Below are 14,083 nucleotides of genomic sequence, written 5' to 3' on the forward strand. Positions count from 1 at the left end.
CCATCTCACTCACGAGTCAGGTCCTATCCGGTTCTCTTAGTCATCGACCAATCAGACGCACAATACCACGTTCCCAATGTCCCCACCCGCCGAAACCCATACCACACGCCGCACGTACACGTCACAGCCAATTTAAAAAGTCCCAAAAAATACCTGGAAAGGAAAATAACCTGTTTGTTAAAAGAAAATCAAAACCAATTCAAATCTCCTTCTCCTTCTCCTACTCCTTCAATGGCAGCCGCCGTAGCAGTACCGGATAATCTAACGAGGGACCAGTATGTGTACTTGGCGAAACTCGCCGAGCAAGCAGAGCGATACGAGGAGATGGTCCAGTTCATGGAGAAGCTGGTCACGGCCGCCACTCCGAATTCCGAGCTCACCGTGGAGGAGCGAAACCTCCTTTCCGTTGCATATAAGAACGTCATCGGGTCTCTCCGTGCTGCCTGGCGCATAGTCTCTTCAATCGAGCAGAAGGAAGAGGGCCGGAAGAACGAGGACCATGTGGTGCTTGTGAAAGAGTACAGATCCAAGGTGGAGACGGAGCTATCGGCTGTCTGCGCGGGGATTCTAAAGCTTTTGGACTCGAACCTGATTCCCTCTGCCACAGCAAGCGAGTCGAAGGTGTTTTACTTGAAGATGAAGGGTGATTATCACCGGTACATGGCAGAGTTCAAGGTTGGGGAAGAGAGGAAAACCGCGGCTGAGGATACGATGATTGCTTACAAGGCTGCTCAGGTGTGAAGTTTGATTCGTAGTATGAAGTTTAATTAGTAAGAGTTGATTTGGATATTTTCAATTTTTAATTCTGGAGGGTCAGATTGTGCCTAATGTTTTCGTTGTTTAGTTTTAGGGTTTGAATTGGAGTATGAAGATTAGATTTATGTTTTAGTTCTTTTAGTTGATGTCGTTGTTTTAAAATCGGCTAGTGAATAAGATTTTCTACTCAACTGGCTATTGCTAAAGCCAAGTAGGGCTGCTAGGTTCAAAATCTTCCTTCCCAAACTTTTGATCTAGCATGTGTCGAATACTCAAATCCATACTATGTCTAGAAATTCATGAATTTGGAGAATACTTAAAACGTTCTTGATACACGGAAACTTATTAGATCGAATCATTGAAAAGACTATGGAGGAAAAAAAAATCCAATTATGTGATTATATGAACATTTTTTTCATCCAGCGCTATTTTTGGATATGCGTAAAAGGCCATTGATCAAATAATTGACTTGATGCAAGAACTCTGATAGTGATAGTTAGTATACGGAGTCAATCTAAGGCATGAATTACATCTGTTCAAGCAAGTTGTTCTGCTTGACAATAAAAAACTCTTCCATTGTAATATGTTTCAGCCATGTCAGACCTACCTGAAGAATAGTGTTAGGCCGTGGCACCCTTTAATTTACTGTGTTTCTTGTTTCTTGTTTCGTTGTAATTTTCATTCGCAGTTAGTGCATTCTATGTCACTTGGGGTCCGCACTCAGCTTGTACGCCTCATGTTCAGCTTGTCAAGTGGAAACAGAATTTACCTTATTTGTAATTTTTAATTATACTTTAGTTAAATTATTGGCACGAAGAATTTAATATGCCCTTTATTTGTTGAAGGATATTGCAATAGCTGATCTTGCTCCAACACATCCTATAAGGCTGGGTCTCGCCCTCAATTTCTCAGTATTCTATTATGAGATTCTCAATTCGTCAGAGAAAGCTTGTAGCATGGCAAAACAGGTTTGTTCCATCACTTTGCCGGTATAAATTCATGCTCTTGGTGCTTTATTTTAGAGAAGTGTGGCTATTCGTTCTTCGTTTTCTCAACTTACTGCAATGGTGTGTATACTTGTTGACATTGGTCCTTGGAGTTCCTGGGAACTTGATTTTGTGAAAGTTTGTTGGCTTAGAGCGATTATCATGTTCAGCATAAATTTGTGTTTTTTTGTGCTAGTTCATGGCATTAAGGATCCGTGATGCATGATATATAGCTATTGTCGGGGCTGCAGTAAAAATCACTCGTGAATGTTCTGAAAGAAGCAAATTATTTGATGTACGTTGGATAGCTCTTCCTGTCCAAATGAATTTTTCTTGGTTGTGCTGTGTGCAGTGGAGGTTTCTAGACCATGGATTTCTTGTGCTTTATTTTTGAGTTGTCAATAAATATAGATATTCGATCTGCATCTTTTCAATGTGGACTGCACTTGGAAAGTATTGACGTGTTAGTTAGTTGCATAGTTGAAGTTACACCAATTGCTTGTTGCTATTTTTTATTAAGTAACAAGCACCATTTTTTGTTTTTTTTCCCAGGCATATCATGAAATAGACTGTTACCTGCAAAAATGGGCCTTTCCGTTAAGTTGGGTTTAACTGTCATTTAAATTGATGAGGCTCCTTCAATTTAAGTTGGTAACGTTTATGAATCAGCCGATGTTTTGAGATTTGATCCAACAGTCAATAGCATTGTTACTCAGCACCAAGGCTAGTGATGGACTTAGTGAGTATTTAAGACCTTCTTCCCAATCCACATAACCAATGGTCTATTGAGTTCTTAAGACCAGGGACAGCAGTTTCATCCAGTCACAGTAATAACACTTCAGCGGTCAAGCGTGTCATAAGGATCATAATTGAGTAGTGCCTCAATTTGATGTATAGAGCTTATCGCGTATAATTAGGACACTTCCCTTTCATAACTAAGTCTTTGGGGTCATATCCCAACAGCCGATTTTCTAAGTGTGAAGACCTCTGCTCGTTGATTTTCATTGATATATTTGGAAGGGTTATGGCTCTGATTTTGGCTAGTAGGCTACTACTTGAAACTACATAGCATGGTAACCTCTCAAATTGCAGCTTGAGCATAACCCAACATCCTGGGCACCACCTCTAGACCTTAACTACCTTGCTAAATGCATAGAACATGACATTTGAGCTATCAGATCACGTACATCTGCCTATTGCAAACTTCTGTGTATTCTATGGACTGCAATATGTTTCCCTGAAGCTGTGTCACATTCTGATTTCATTTGTTTTTCAGGCATTTGAGGAAGCTATTGCTGAGCTGGACACATTGGGCGAGGAGTCTTACAAGGACAGCACTCTCATCATGCAACTACTAAGGGACAACCTCACTCTATGGACTTCTGATATGCAGGTAATGCAGCTTAAACTTCAGTGGCATTTGCTTACCAAGGAAGCATTTGGTCATATTGCTTCATTCTATCATTTTAAGCTAAACCACAGGATTTTGATTCAGCTTGGTTGCACATTAATTGTGATTTACTGCTGTGGATCACATTTTTAAATTCTTCTGCTTACTTTGTTGCCAATATTATTCTCCTTTTTCTTCTGAATTGATATCCACATCGAGTGTTTTTGCAGGAGCAGATAGATGAGGCATGACCTGGTGGATTGTTTCAGCCGTCCGGACGAGCACAAGTGTTAAGATTGTAATTTAAGTTGTCAGATGTGCTCTTAATAGAGTGCATCATGGTGGTTTTTGTGTTTAAACTTGGTTGAAGATTCTTATAAGATTTCAAAGTCGTGTAAGTTTAATTATTGTCTGGAAACAGCTTGATTTTGGTCAGAATTATGGTCAGTCCTTTCCTTCATTGTATATGGGGATGTTCTTTGCAAATATTCTAGCAGTAGCAAATAGAAGTCTTGACTTTGTTTGTCCTAGTGAGCGATGTGACTTTCTTCTTGGGCTTTTGGATCTCTGCTTAGCTTTCTCATCTCTTTACTGGCTCGTTGTATTTGCTCTTGTTTTGATTATCATTTTGTATTTGCTATTTTCTTTTGTGTCCAAAAGAAGTTAGATTACCAAAAAAAATTTGCGACCACATCAAAGCAGGTCTTGATTTTGTAGCTAAACGGAACCTCTACAAGGAAATAGGTCTTTTTTACAAGCTATGAAGTTTGAGATGCTCATTTATGTTCATATCTTCCATGTTAGCCTTCAATTATTATTTAAACATCGATGTTTATGGCGATTAACAAGTAAATCATATAAATTAATATCAAATCTTAATTTACCAATTTGTGATTCGGATGACAAAAAGGTGACATATAATGAAAGTATCAAACAAGCTTATTTATATAAATAGTACGCAAGTAATATAGAAATCATAAGTTGGCAAGACTAAACAATTAAAAGAGGTAGATAACTCACAAATGAGAGAAAACTAAGACCCCGTTTGATAAAGCATTTTAAGTAGCACATATGCTATTTTATAACCACACACCTTATTGACAGTAGCATTTCTTTTAGAATATTTTGAAATGCTATTTTAAGATAGCATTTTAGTAACATTTATATTTAAAATATTCATATTACCCCACATTTTTCTATGGTATTCCAAATATACTCTAATCCTAATCACCCTTCTTCCTCTCTGTTCACGATTTCACTCTCACAATTGCATTTTGCTTAAAGCTTCGATCGCCCTTGACCCACACGATTTTGGCAACATTTTATTTTTTTTTAGCAGTGAACATGTCTCTTGATTGAACATGTTGTAAAATGCTTGAAATGTTAAACAATTTGATAATTTATTGTTTTTGTTTCATGATGAATTGTACAATTCCCCTGTATGTAATTTGTCACATCATTTATGCTAACAACAAAAATTCAACCAAACAATTATAACAATTTAGACTGCATATATGTCAGCATTTTAAAAGCAACATAAATGATAGCATATATGCGGCTTTTCAAATGCCAAAATGGAGCATAAATTCCCGGTGCCTTATGCTGATTTTGGTACTCGAATATACCTCTAGTGACTGGCATAGTGGCATGGTATTCCCCATGTCAATCACTCCACCAATTAATAAAATCACAGAAAACAAACACGATAGAGAGACAGAGGGGGCGGTACTTACATTGAAAATTCTCTTGGCATCTGTAAATCTGATAGGGATCTTTGAACAGTCAGAACAGTATGAAAGAAAATGAAGCAATGTCTTTGTAGTTTGTACCTCGGTTGATGTGTTATTCCCGGCCTTATGTGTACTGATTCATTTATTCTTCACACAGCAAACGTCGCATTCTTTTTTCTGTATCCAAAAGCAATTGCCTGGAATAAGAACAATAGTATTCAGCAAAGTCTAACCAGAAAAGTTCACAGAACTACTTCGTGCATAATGCAATCAATAATATCAAGGCGAACACTATAGATAGAGTACTAAAGGAAAGTGGGAAGGTTCAGTATTGAAAGCAGAGATAAGCTTGAATGTAAGAAAAAAATGAAGCAAAAATGGAAATCAATTAAAGACTGACCTTTTAAAGTTAAACAACTCTTATGCACAAAGCTAGTGCACTAGAGACCGAATTGCCGGACGACAAAAACATCACAGCCTTAAAATCCACGCATACCTCTTGGGAAGATCATCAGGCCCGTGTCATGAGCAGCTAAAAATCAATACACAATAAACTTAGCAGAACTCCAAGTTATCTCCCTGTGCTGCATGTATACAATTCATTCTCGAAGAAAAAAACTCAAGCAATCGAGAAAGTTAATTGAATGAATATTCTTCGTAAATCAATTGATGCCAAAATATGCCTCCTTTGAGTTCTTTATTATTGACAGGAAATAAAATTGCTAGAAAAAATGTTATGCAACAAATCAGAAATCAAGCACGAACTGATTCGTGATTCTTCTGAAATCTATTATTCATTCACCTTCTTACGCTGATGACTGGAGCATAATGAAATTCTATACACTAAATCACGAAAGATCATCTTGTGTATAATTTCATACGGCCTACAATAAGCAGCCAAACCAAAAATCTATCAAAAGTTGGCATTTTGTCCAACAAATTATTTGGGAACTTGGTTCCCAACGCTTTTTATGAAATTAGAAGCACTTCAAAATCAGACAAAATCAGGCTGGCCTGTAGAAGTCAAGCACCGATGCCACATTCGGCTGTTCGGATCTACAGCCCGGGGATGAGAAATAACTTCTGGAATGGGAAAATACACATAGTGGGTATTGCAAATGCCAACAGTAATGCCACTATATCCAGCAAACGCACCATGAACCTGCCAACATCGGAATTGATATCACTAGTTAGAAGTGACACTTGGCCATAATTACTACAAAACATAGAAATACAAACTCATCAATAAGAACCTTGCTTCATGAATAGCAACTTGGCCAACCAAGAAGCAAATGCCAACACAAGCATTCAACAGTCGAGTCAAGCTGAATACAGTGTGAATGAAATTGAGAATTTAATCTAGGTTTAGACTATATTCATTCAGTTCATTTTGCATAAGCCTGAGCTCCATTCAGCTTTCCCTACTGAACCATGGAAAGATGGATGCTGCATCATGCTATGCATTTGGCAGTGGATAATGCACTTTATAACTGGAGAGAGAGAGAGAGAGACTCACAGCATTTTGCCCCAGAACAGTGCATAAAATTCCATCTGATGCATTTGCACGGATTGCACGGATCATGTATGTGGGATCAATATACTTTACATCAACCGGAACCTCAATCTCCTTGAAATATTTCTTTGTCTAAATAGAAGACGAAAAATATCATCAGCATCAGATTAGATAAGCCAGAAGATGAAAAATATCATCAACCTCATATTCAATAAGCCAGACATAGATCGCATGTATAAAAGTGGAAACACGGAAAGGTGATGGTATTCTGAGCCCTAAGATTTGGGTTGATGCTCAACGATTATTCCTATGATTTTCGACTTCTATGCCTAACAAAATCTTGGTTGTATCTTAGCATTCACTAGTCGATGCAGTTTCAATCAAATTAATAATGGGTACAAAGTTTGCATGTCAGGGATTCCAGTCCAAAGACTCCAGATTCAAATGATGAAAATCAAGTTCCCTATGATATCAAAAGCAAATCAAGTCATATTAAATAATTCATGTTGGGCAGAAGATAACCACATATCCACAAGGCAGTTTCTTCACATCTTTGCACTAGCAATATAATGATTCTAAAGATTTATTGGACCTTCAACCCATTTATTTATCAAACTAACATTCTATTTTAGTTGTTGCGAGTAAAGAGCTGGAGAACAGATTCACATGAAAATACAATCACTGACCTCCTGTTGAATGTACACACCGAAGTCACCAAGTACATTGTTTCCAGATGCATCTTTAGCATTAGTTCTCTCAATGTAATTCTGCAACAAAAGACTGCAGTGAAATCTTCATGCTTTAGCTCACCATGATGGTGCTAGTAGTGTTATGCATGTCAATGGTGCCCCTTCAATGACACTTATTATTTATAGGTGATTTTTGTAAATTGCATTCTTTAGATATTAAATTGGCCAGAATATGCATGCCCGTCCCAGAAAGAGGTGAACCAAAAACACAAGCTGCCATCACAGGCCATATGAAGCCAAATAAACATGTAGCTGTAGTAATTTTTCATTAATCGTTTACCATACTAGATGAAAGTTTCTAAACTAGGACCTCTCATCAAACTGAGAAATGTCTCGTTTTCACCTAACCTTTTGGATTTTGATATAAAATATCAACCCAAACAAGCAAGAAAAATATTAAAGAAATATCCTTGTAGTCACCTGCCCAGCTCCCTCAGCTACGCATACGACAGCTGACCCCTTTGTCTCTATGAGGTACTTCAAATGCCTCAAAACACCATGAGGCCCATGCAGATTGAAGGGTACCTAGACAGCGAATATTGATGATGTTACCATTGGTTTTCAAAAATAAATGTTCAAATAATATCAAGCATGGCTACCTCTGGGATCAAACATATGTCAACTTGTCCACTAGCTAAGGCTGCATGCATGGCTATAAACCCACTGTAACGACCCATCAATTTAACAATCCCAACACCATGATAAGCGCTATGTGCCTGTAACAAGTCCAAAAGAAGAAAGGGAAAAGAAATTAGTCAAACATGGGTGTCTATATCAGGAAGAGATATATTAGGTAAGTCTTGATCAGAAATGGACAGCAAGACGGGCAACTCAAAGTATACCACGTTGAATTTGTTAATAACATTCGCACACCTATCTGTACCTCAATGTATGCAGAATTTATTGCTCGTTGTGCTTCTTCAACAGCAGTGTCAAAACCAAAAGTTTTATCCATCAGTAAAATATCGTTGTCTATAGTCTTTGGTACACCAACTACAGCCACTCTAAGTTTTCTCTTACGGCACTATATAGTGGAAAAACAAATAAGGTTAGAACAAATGCAAGTGCCACAAAATCCATTTAGGAAGTATTAACAAGTAGCAGTGTAGCACAAAACGACGTTAAAAAGGTGACAAATAGAGCTCAAAGTTACACCTAGGGTACAAGTTTTAACTACCTCATTGTGTATCGCATTGGCCCCAGCATGTGTACCATTTCCACCCAACACAAAAAGCATGTTGATTCCTCTTTCCTGATGGCAAATGAAAATGTTAACATAGATAATGCAGGAAGTCATGGTATATCAATACCAGCTAGCCCAAAAAGATGTACATTATTATTATCAGAAAACCATAACAAACACAATTAAACACCTCCATATTGTCCACAATTTCACTAACTTCTGGTCCTCCACGTGAAACTCCTAAGAGGCTTCCCCCGGACAGATGAATATTTTGGACTACTTTCCTTGATAGCTGTTAAACCAAAGCCACATCTAAACAAATTAATTTGAGCTATAAACTTACTGCTTTAACAATAGACTCATACACCTACAATATCAGAGATCTCATTGGATCAATAATAAAGTGACTAATTAATGCAGGAAATAATCATGAACGGACCTGCATTTCAGTTAAGCTTCTGTCAGAAAATCCACGATAACCGAAAGGAATCCCAACTATCTTTCTCACACCGTAAATTTCAAGTGTAATGACAATCTGCATAAATTCATAACTTAAATACGTATGAAAGAATAAGCATCAAAAATTGATTGGATGCAAGTTTACCTTACAATGGAGAAGACAGGCTACATAGATGTTGATATTTCAAGAATGCAGATACGTGAAATGTATTGATGGTGTATAATCAAAAGAATTAAATTATAAAACCTCCATATTTTGCTGTAGAATCCAGAAGGTGATGTTCAAATATGCTGATTCCTCAATAATAGAGTCTGAGGTCGATTAGATGAATAGCAATCAGTAGATTTATATTACATGTGATACTTACATGCCTAATGACATCATTCAGACCAGGGCACAACCCACCACAAGTAACAATTGCTGCTTTTACTTCTTCTGGTTTGAAGTAAATTTTCTCCCTAGGACCAGCTCGGTGCACCCTTAGGAAAAATCAGCATCCATACACCATGAAACGTTAGAATTCGGATCAAAGACAGTTACGTAGATAAACAGACAGAAGTAAACAACTAGGAAGCTTTGTAAGCAAACAATTGTGCACTCTTCTTCGCTTTCTCTTTCTATTCATTCTTTGGTTTCTCACATTGTAGACTCTTAGCCATAAGTGAAAGCACACAGATGCTGCTTATGATACTAAGGAGAATTTAATGAAACACTACCATAAACTTCTTGTGTAGACATCCTTATATTTCTTGACAACTAATATAATATGATAAGGAAAGTACAAAGGCATTAATGTTGAAGTTTATGCTACTTAAGGCACCAAGTATTTCACCAGGCAGAAAAGGTTATACACGACAATTCTTCTACCGAAGTGTATTTTTCTTTTAATTGTTTTCCTTTGTTAAATCAATCACATACCTCAGTACCAGCCCTGAACTCTGCTGATCTGATTATGCTCAGAATTAACAACCCTTCTAACTTTCTAAGCTGTGTTATACTTCTATCCATCAATTTTATGTCACCTAGTTACCTAAAATTCACACACAGGTAGGTCCAAAATCTAGAAGGATGACTTTCATATTCCATGTGTTAGACGTAGTAACCCGAAAAAATGTATCGCGCTTATATCTTGTATATTCGTGGATATTTGTTACAAGGGCCACAGGAAAGGCAAAGAAGCAAATTTTACCATTGCTCAACCCAAGTACAATTGGGATCAATGCACTCAGCACCAGCAGATGTAGGTGACGAGAAGTTAATCACCTGAAACATTGAGAGGAGAAGAAAATTGTAACATGCAACACAAGTACGTTACTTGTCCATAAACTAATATGAGTTTCTTTAATAAAGCATCAGGGATTCAAACAATTGGTTTTTGTTTAGGCTTATAATGATTAAAATCTTGCCAGAAATTACTTTTCCAGGCACTAATCATCAAATTCAGTTTTTATATTGGAAAATATGGTACAGATTTCATGTAGTTAACTTGAGTGCTTCTACTCTAATTCTGTTTTCAAACTTTACATTCAGACATATCCATCCCTTAATGCATATATTCAGTTCTTCTATCATCATCTAATCTAGAAGAAAGTTCAGAAGCTAGAAATTCAAAAAGTTCTGATGAATGAAACATTGAAGATGAGGGATCGTTAGTTGTGACCAGTTATGTTGAGCAAGACTATAACCATGATAAGTGTGCCACAATTCATAGGTATTGGAAGTGTCCCTACCTTCAAAAACACTAAAACTCTATGGTTCGTTGTCCTCATGTAATTAAGTTAAGAAAGAGGATCGAATGCTTCTTAGAAGACATGGAGAAGCCTTCAATAAAGCAACTAAGGCCAATAATAGTAAACAAGTCAACAAAGGTTTTGTGCTAAATTATAGGGGTTTGTCAAAATGGAGGCGCAAATTCCATAACTGACCGACTGAAAAATTAATGAGGGCGGACAATATACCTTAAGGAGTACCCTATCATTGTTGTTGATGTATCCGTGCCACTCCTCATCAGACGGATAACCACCTGCAAATTCCTCAGATACTGGAGTCCTGCCACAGAACCAAGAAGAAAAAACTTTCAAAAACAGAAAAGGCGATAGGTTGAAAGACACAATAGCTAAAAATTAATGTGAATTGTACACAAATCTAGTATAACAAGCCACGAATTAAATCTACATAAGAATCGAAGACAAGCTTTCACTCTTTCTCTACACAAGAATAAATAAATAAAAAAAAGCGATAAGCTAACCTCATCTTGAGACAAAACGTGGAGCGAATGGGCTCAGCATCCTCGAAAACATCGGTGATGTGAGGAATGCTGAAGCGCCTCTCGAATTCTTGCTGGTACTTAGACTTCCAGTCTGGATCGCTGAAATGGATCTCCGGATTCTGTCCCTGGCAAGCGAAAACGCGGCCTCTCTTAGCGACTCTACTTGAACTCGGCCCCAACGATCTCCGTGCAAGCGGAAAACAAGATCCATTAGAGGTTCTCCGAGGCAGCGGGAGCTTGGGAGCTGTGATCGCGCGGGATAGTGCTTCCATAAACGGCCGATGTTCCAAATGCAAAACAACGATCAGGTGTGCTGCTTTGAATTGTATTTATCGCAAAAGAGACGGTGATAGAAGAAGAAGTGTAGAGTAGGAAGAGAGGACGGAGAGAAAGACAAGCGGGATCGGTTAACAGGTGCTTTTGGTTGTACAGCCTGCACTATTTGAAAAACACGAGGGCATTTTTCAAATAAATTCAACCGAGTAACTGCGGCTGAATCACGCACCTGCACTATAAACCAGTCAACCTTTTGTTTTGGGCCAAGAACTCAAGTAGTTCATATATTTTGACACGAAAGTTGGTCAATTGCTGCGTTTGTACTTGTAAAATGTGTCGTATTCGAACAAAAAAGTGTTTGGAGGAACGGTGTTTTAAGATATTACCGTAATGCGGTGAATTTAAAGCTAAAGTTTCACGGAGCTACTTTCACTTAGGATATAAAGCAATTGACCGCATTTTCAGCATTAAAATATGAGATTTTTTTCCTTCAATTTTGCCCTCCATTTTGTCACAATAACTCATCTCACATCCCATTATGGTTTTGAAATTCGTCTCACCTCACGGCAAGAGGTTAACACACAACACACACCCAAAGACTCAAGCGGACCCTTTGTCTCTTGGATTGGTTTGGAGGAGTGACTTACTAGGTTTGGGCCTATACTATGATAGCCGATGGCCCAGATCCAAGAAGGTTTCTGGCCCAATTGCAGAATGGCCCATGGGAGGGGTAATTGTCCAAAGAAAGTAGGAAAAACACATCAAACATGTGGGTTACCCTGGCCTATATTGATTGTGCTTCAACTGCAACCAAAAACAATTGATCCCTTCCAAGTAAAGTACTTCTTCAATTAGTGAAAAACCCTAAACTCCCATTTAGTTCCAATTTCATGGGTACTTCACACAGACATATTTGGCGCCTAAATGAGAAGAACATAACTAAAATAACGTCTCTAACTGTCATTTATACATCAAAACATTCCACTTTCTGTCCACTTCCTTCCAGCTAGGCTTCAGAAACTCAACCCCACCCATCAAAATGTTCATTATTTTTTATGCTTTAAATTGGGTTGGTGATCTGGTGAATTCACAACAAGGTAAGCTTAATTGCTACAGACATATGGACCAAAAAACCATGTCCTCAAATGATGACATACTAGGTTTCCCAGATTTGTTGTCCTTCAAATTTCTTTCTCATGATCAGCTAATGATTAAAGAGTAATTATTATGTGACTTTTTCTTTTGTGGGTTCCTGCAGATTTACTTGTTAAACCATCTGGGGAGTCTCAAAATGGAGTTTACAATCCTCCAAAGCCATGGCCAGGCTCAAGGGTAAGTGTGTCTGAGTTTACTTATGATATATGAGCGGTCTTTCGACCCACCGGACCACTACCCTTATATATATGTCTTCAGGGTGAATCCCAAACTAACAGCAGGGAACATAAATTTCCCAGGACAAAACCTTAATATCAAGGTATAAACTTTTAATGATTGAGTTTTTCTTTTTTAAGAAAAAAAATTAGTAGTTATTTTTAGTTAATTAGGCTTAAAAATTGCAATCTAATTAGCTTTTATAAGTTCAAATTAAGAGCCAATGTTTGTTGTGTTCATACATATATATATATGTTTTTGCTTCTAATCATAATAAGGGCAAGACACATATTGTTGTATCAATGAATATAGCTAGACATGTTGTGCAGATTGAAACCAATGAGAATGATCAAGTAAGGGAACAAGGCTTGAAAAGGGGAAATCATATGTTCACTTTCATGTCAAAAGAGGAGTTGAAGATCCGGAATGAGCTTCAGAAGGACATAGAGAGAGACTTGGAGGAAGAAATCAAAGATGAGATATACCATATGGCTCTGAAACTGCACCGCCTCTATGCGGGAAGGATTGCAAGCAAAAACCAGCAAGGGAGACTCTCTCATCTCAGCATTAGCATAAGGTTGGATGGAGGAACCAAGATTGAAATCAAAGAGACCAAGAAACAAGCTGTTAATAGTAATCCCCGGAGTTCGAAATCCAATAATCCACAAACCATGCCTGTTAATGCTAAGAAGTTTGATTGGGAGAAGAGTCTCCGATCGGGTAAGTATAATCCGGTGATTATCAACAAGAGAAGTGAAAGATCAAGTCGGGTCAAGACACCAAGGCAATGATCTTATGAGCATTAAGGGAGTGTAATTGTGTGTGATTTTACTATTTTGAAAAGTGATGAGTTTTCTTTGGACATGGGTTTTTAAAATAAATTGTGAAGGGTTTGGATTCTCATGAAATAATATGGATTATTTTTCATAACCACTTGGATAATAATTTAGTTGGTGAATCACTCAGGGTTTGATCAAATCATAATGGACTCAAAAAGTTCTTAGTATAATTTTCATTGGGAGTATATCTACCCTATTGGCCACGCACTGGGTTTCAAGACAACTTACCTTGTCGCTAATTGAAAATTTATTGTGCGCGTAGGCATGACGACTTAAGTTTATACCCATATCGAATATCCAAATGCAAACTTGTCTGATGTCATTTTCGATTAAAAAAAATTTATTTTTCTTTTGTTAATTAAGACACTTTGATGGCGTGGTGTGTGAATTGGGCTTCAATGGGCCCCAATTTGGGCCATAATTGAAGGCCATATATTGGGATGTGCATGATTTGGTTCTTACTTTTTTTTTGAACAATCTTTTGATGCCAAGACAAGGAAAAAAAACCCGACCAACAAAGACAACACCACCTACAAATCATGAAACTTTGTGTTCGTGGGG

The 14,083-nt window shown here is 37.6% G+C and overlaps 3 protein-coding genes across 4 annotated transcripts; 2 read left to right on the plus strand and 1 right to left on the minus strand.

Moving 5' to 3' along the window:
• Positions 1–164: 164 nt before the first annotated feature.
• On the plus strand, positions 165–3,744 carry LOC119995071 (14-3-3-like protein GF14 kappa). Of its 2 annotated transcripts, none has more exons than XM_038841437.1 (4): positions 165–735; positions 1,602–1,724; positions 3,019–3,135; positions 3,363–3,744. In XM_038841437.1, exons 1-4 carry the CDS (start codon positions 232–234, stop codon positions 3,381–3,383), a joined length of 765 nt encoding a protein of 254 aa, XP_038697365.1. In that variant the 5' UTR covers positions 165–231; the 3' UTR covers positions 3,384–3,744. The 2 variants fall into 2 exon arrangements, with proteins under 2 accessions (XP_038697365.1, XP_038697366.1); XM_038841438.1 differs by having other exon boundaries at positions 3,369–3,744.
• Positions 3,745–5,528: 1,784 nt separating this feature from the next.
• LOC119995366 (ATP-dependent 6-phosphofructokinase 5, chloroplastic-like) lies at positions 5,529–11,565 on the minus strand. Its single transcript, XM_038841845.1, has 13 exons — positions 11,016–11,565; positions 10,726–10,816; positions 9,957–10,030; positions 9,135–9,246; positions 8,747–8,842; positions 8,498–8,599; positions 8,302–8,376; positions 8,008–8,148; positions 7,724–7,840; positions 7,545–7,649; positions 7,062–7,142; positions 6,379–6,507; positions 5,529–6,024 (listed from the first exon to the last, which is right to left on the minus strand). Exons 1-13 carry the CDS (start codon positions 11,306–11,308, stop codon positions 5,857–5,859), a joined length of 1,584 nt encoding a protein of 527 aa, XP_038697773.1. The 5' UTR covers positions 11,309–11,565; the 3' UTR covers positions 5,529–5,856.
• A 1,420-nt stretch (positions 11,566–12,985) lies between these two features.
• LOC119992647 lies at positions 12,986–13,557 on the plus strand. The gene has a single exon (XM_038839449.1). It carries the CDS (start codon positions 12,986–12,988, stop codon positions 13,472–13,474), a length of 489 nt encoding a protein of 162 aa, XP_038695377.1. The 3' UTR covers positions 13,475–13,557.
• Positions 13,558–14,083: the final 526 nt, after the last annotated feature.

This window comes from Tripterygium wilfordii, chromosome 3 (genome assembly GCF_013401445.1).
Source record: "Tripterygium wilfordii isolate XIE 37 chromosome 3, ASM1340144v1, whole genome shotgun sequence".
NCBI lineage: Eukaryota > Viridiplantae > Streptophyta > Magnoliopsida > Celastrales > Celastraceae > Tripterygium > Tripterygium wilfordii.

Coding starts and splice junctions, on each gene's coding strand:
- LOC119995071 (XM_038841437.1), top strand. CDS start 232: ATGGCAGCCGCCGTAGCAGTACCGGATAATCTAACGAGGGACCAGTAT. Junction 736..1,601: donor TTGCTTACAAGGCTGCTCAG/GTGTGAAGTTTG, acceptor TATTTGTTGAAG/GATATTGCAATAGCTGATCT. Junction 3,136..3,362: donor TATGGACTTCTGATATGCAG/GTAATGCAGCTT, acceptor GTGTTTTTGCAG/GAGCAGATAGATGAGGCATG.
- LOC119995366 (XM_038841845.1), bottom strand. CDS start 11,308: ATGGAAGCACTATCCCGCGCGATCACAGCTCCCAAGCTCCCGCTGCCT. Junction 7,841..8,007: donor TAAATTCTGCATACATTGAG/GTACAGATAGGT, acceptor GACTTGTTACAG/GCACATAGCGCTTATCATGG. Junction 6,508..7,061: donor GTGTGTACATTCAACAGGAG/GTCAGTGATTGT, acceptor TCTTCTATTTAG/ACAAAGAAATATTTCAAGGA.
- LOC119992647 (XM_038839449.1), top strand. CDS start 12,986: ATGAATATAGCTAGACATGTTGTGCAGATTGAAACCAATGAGAATGAT.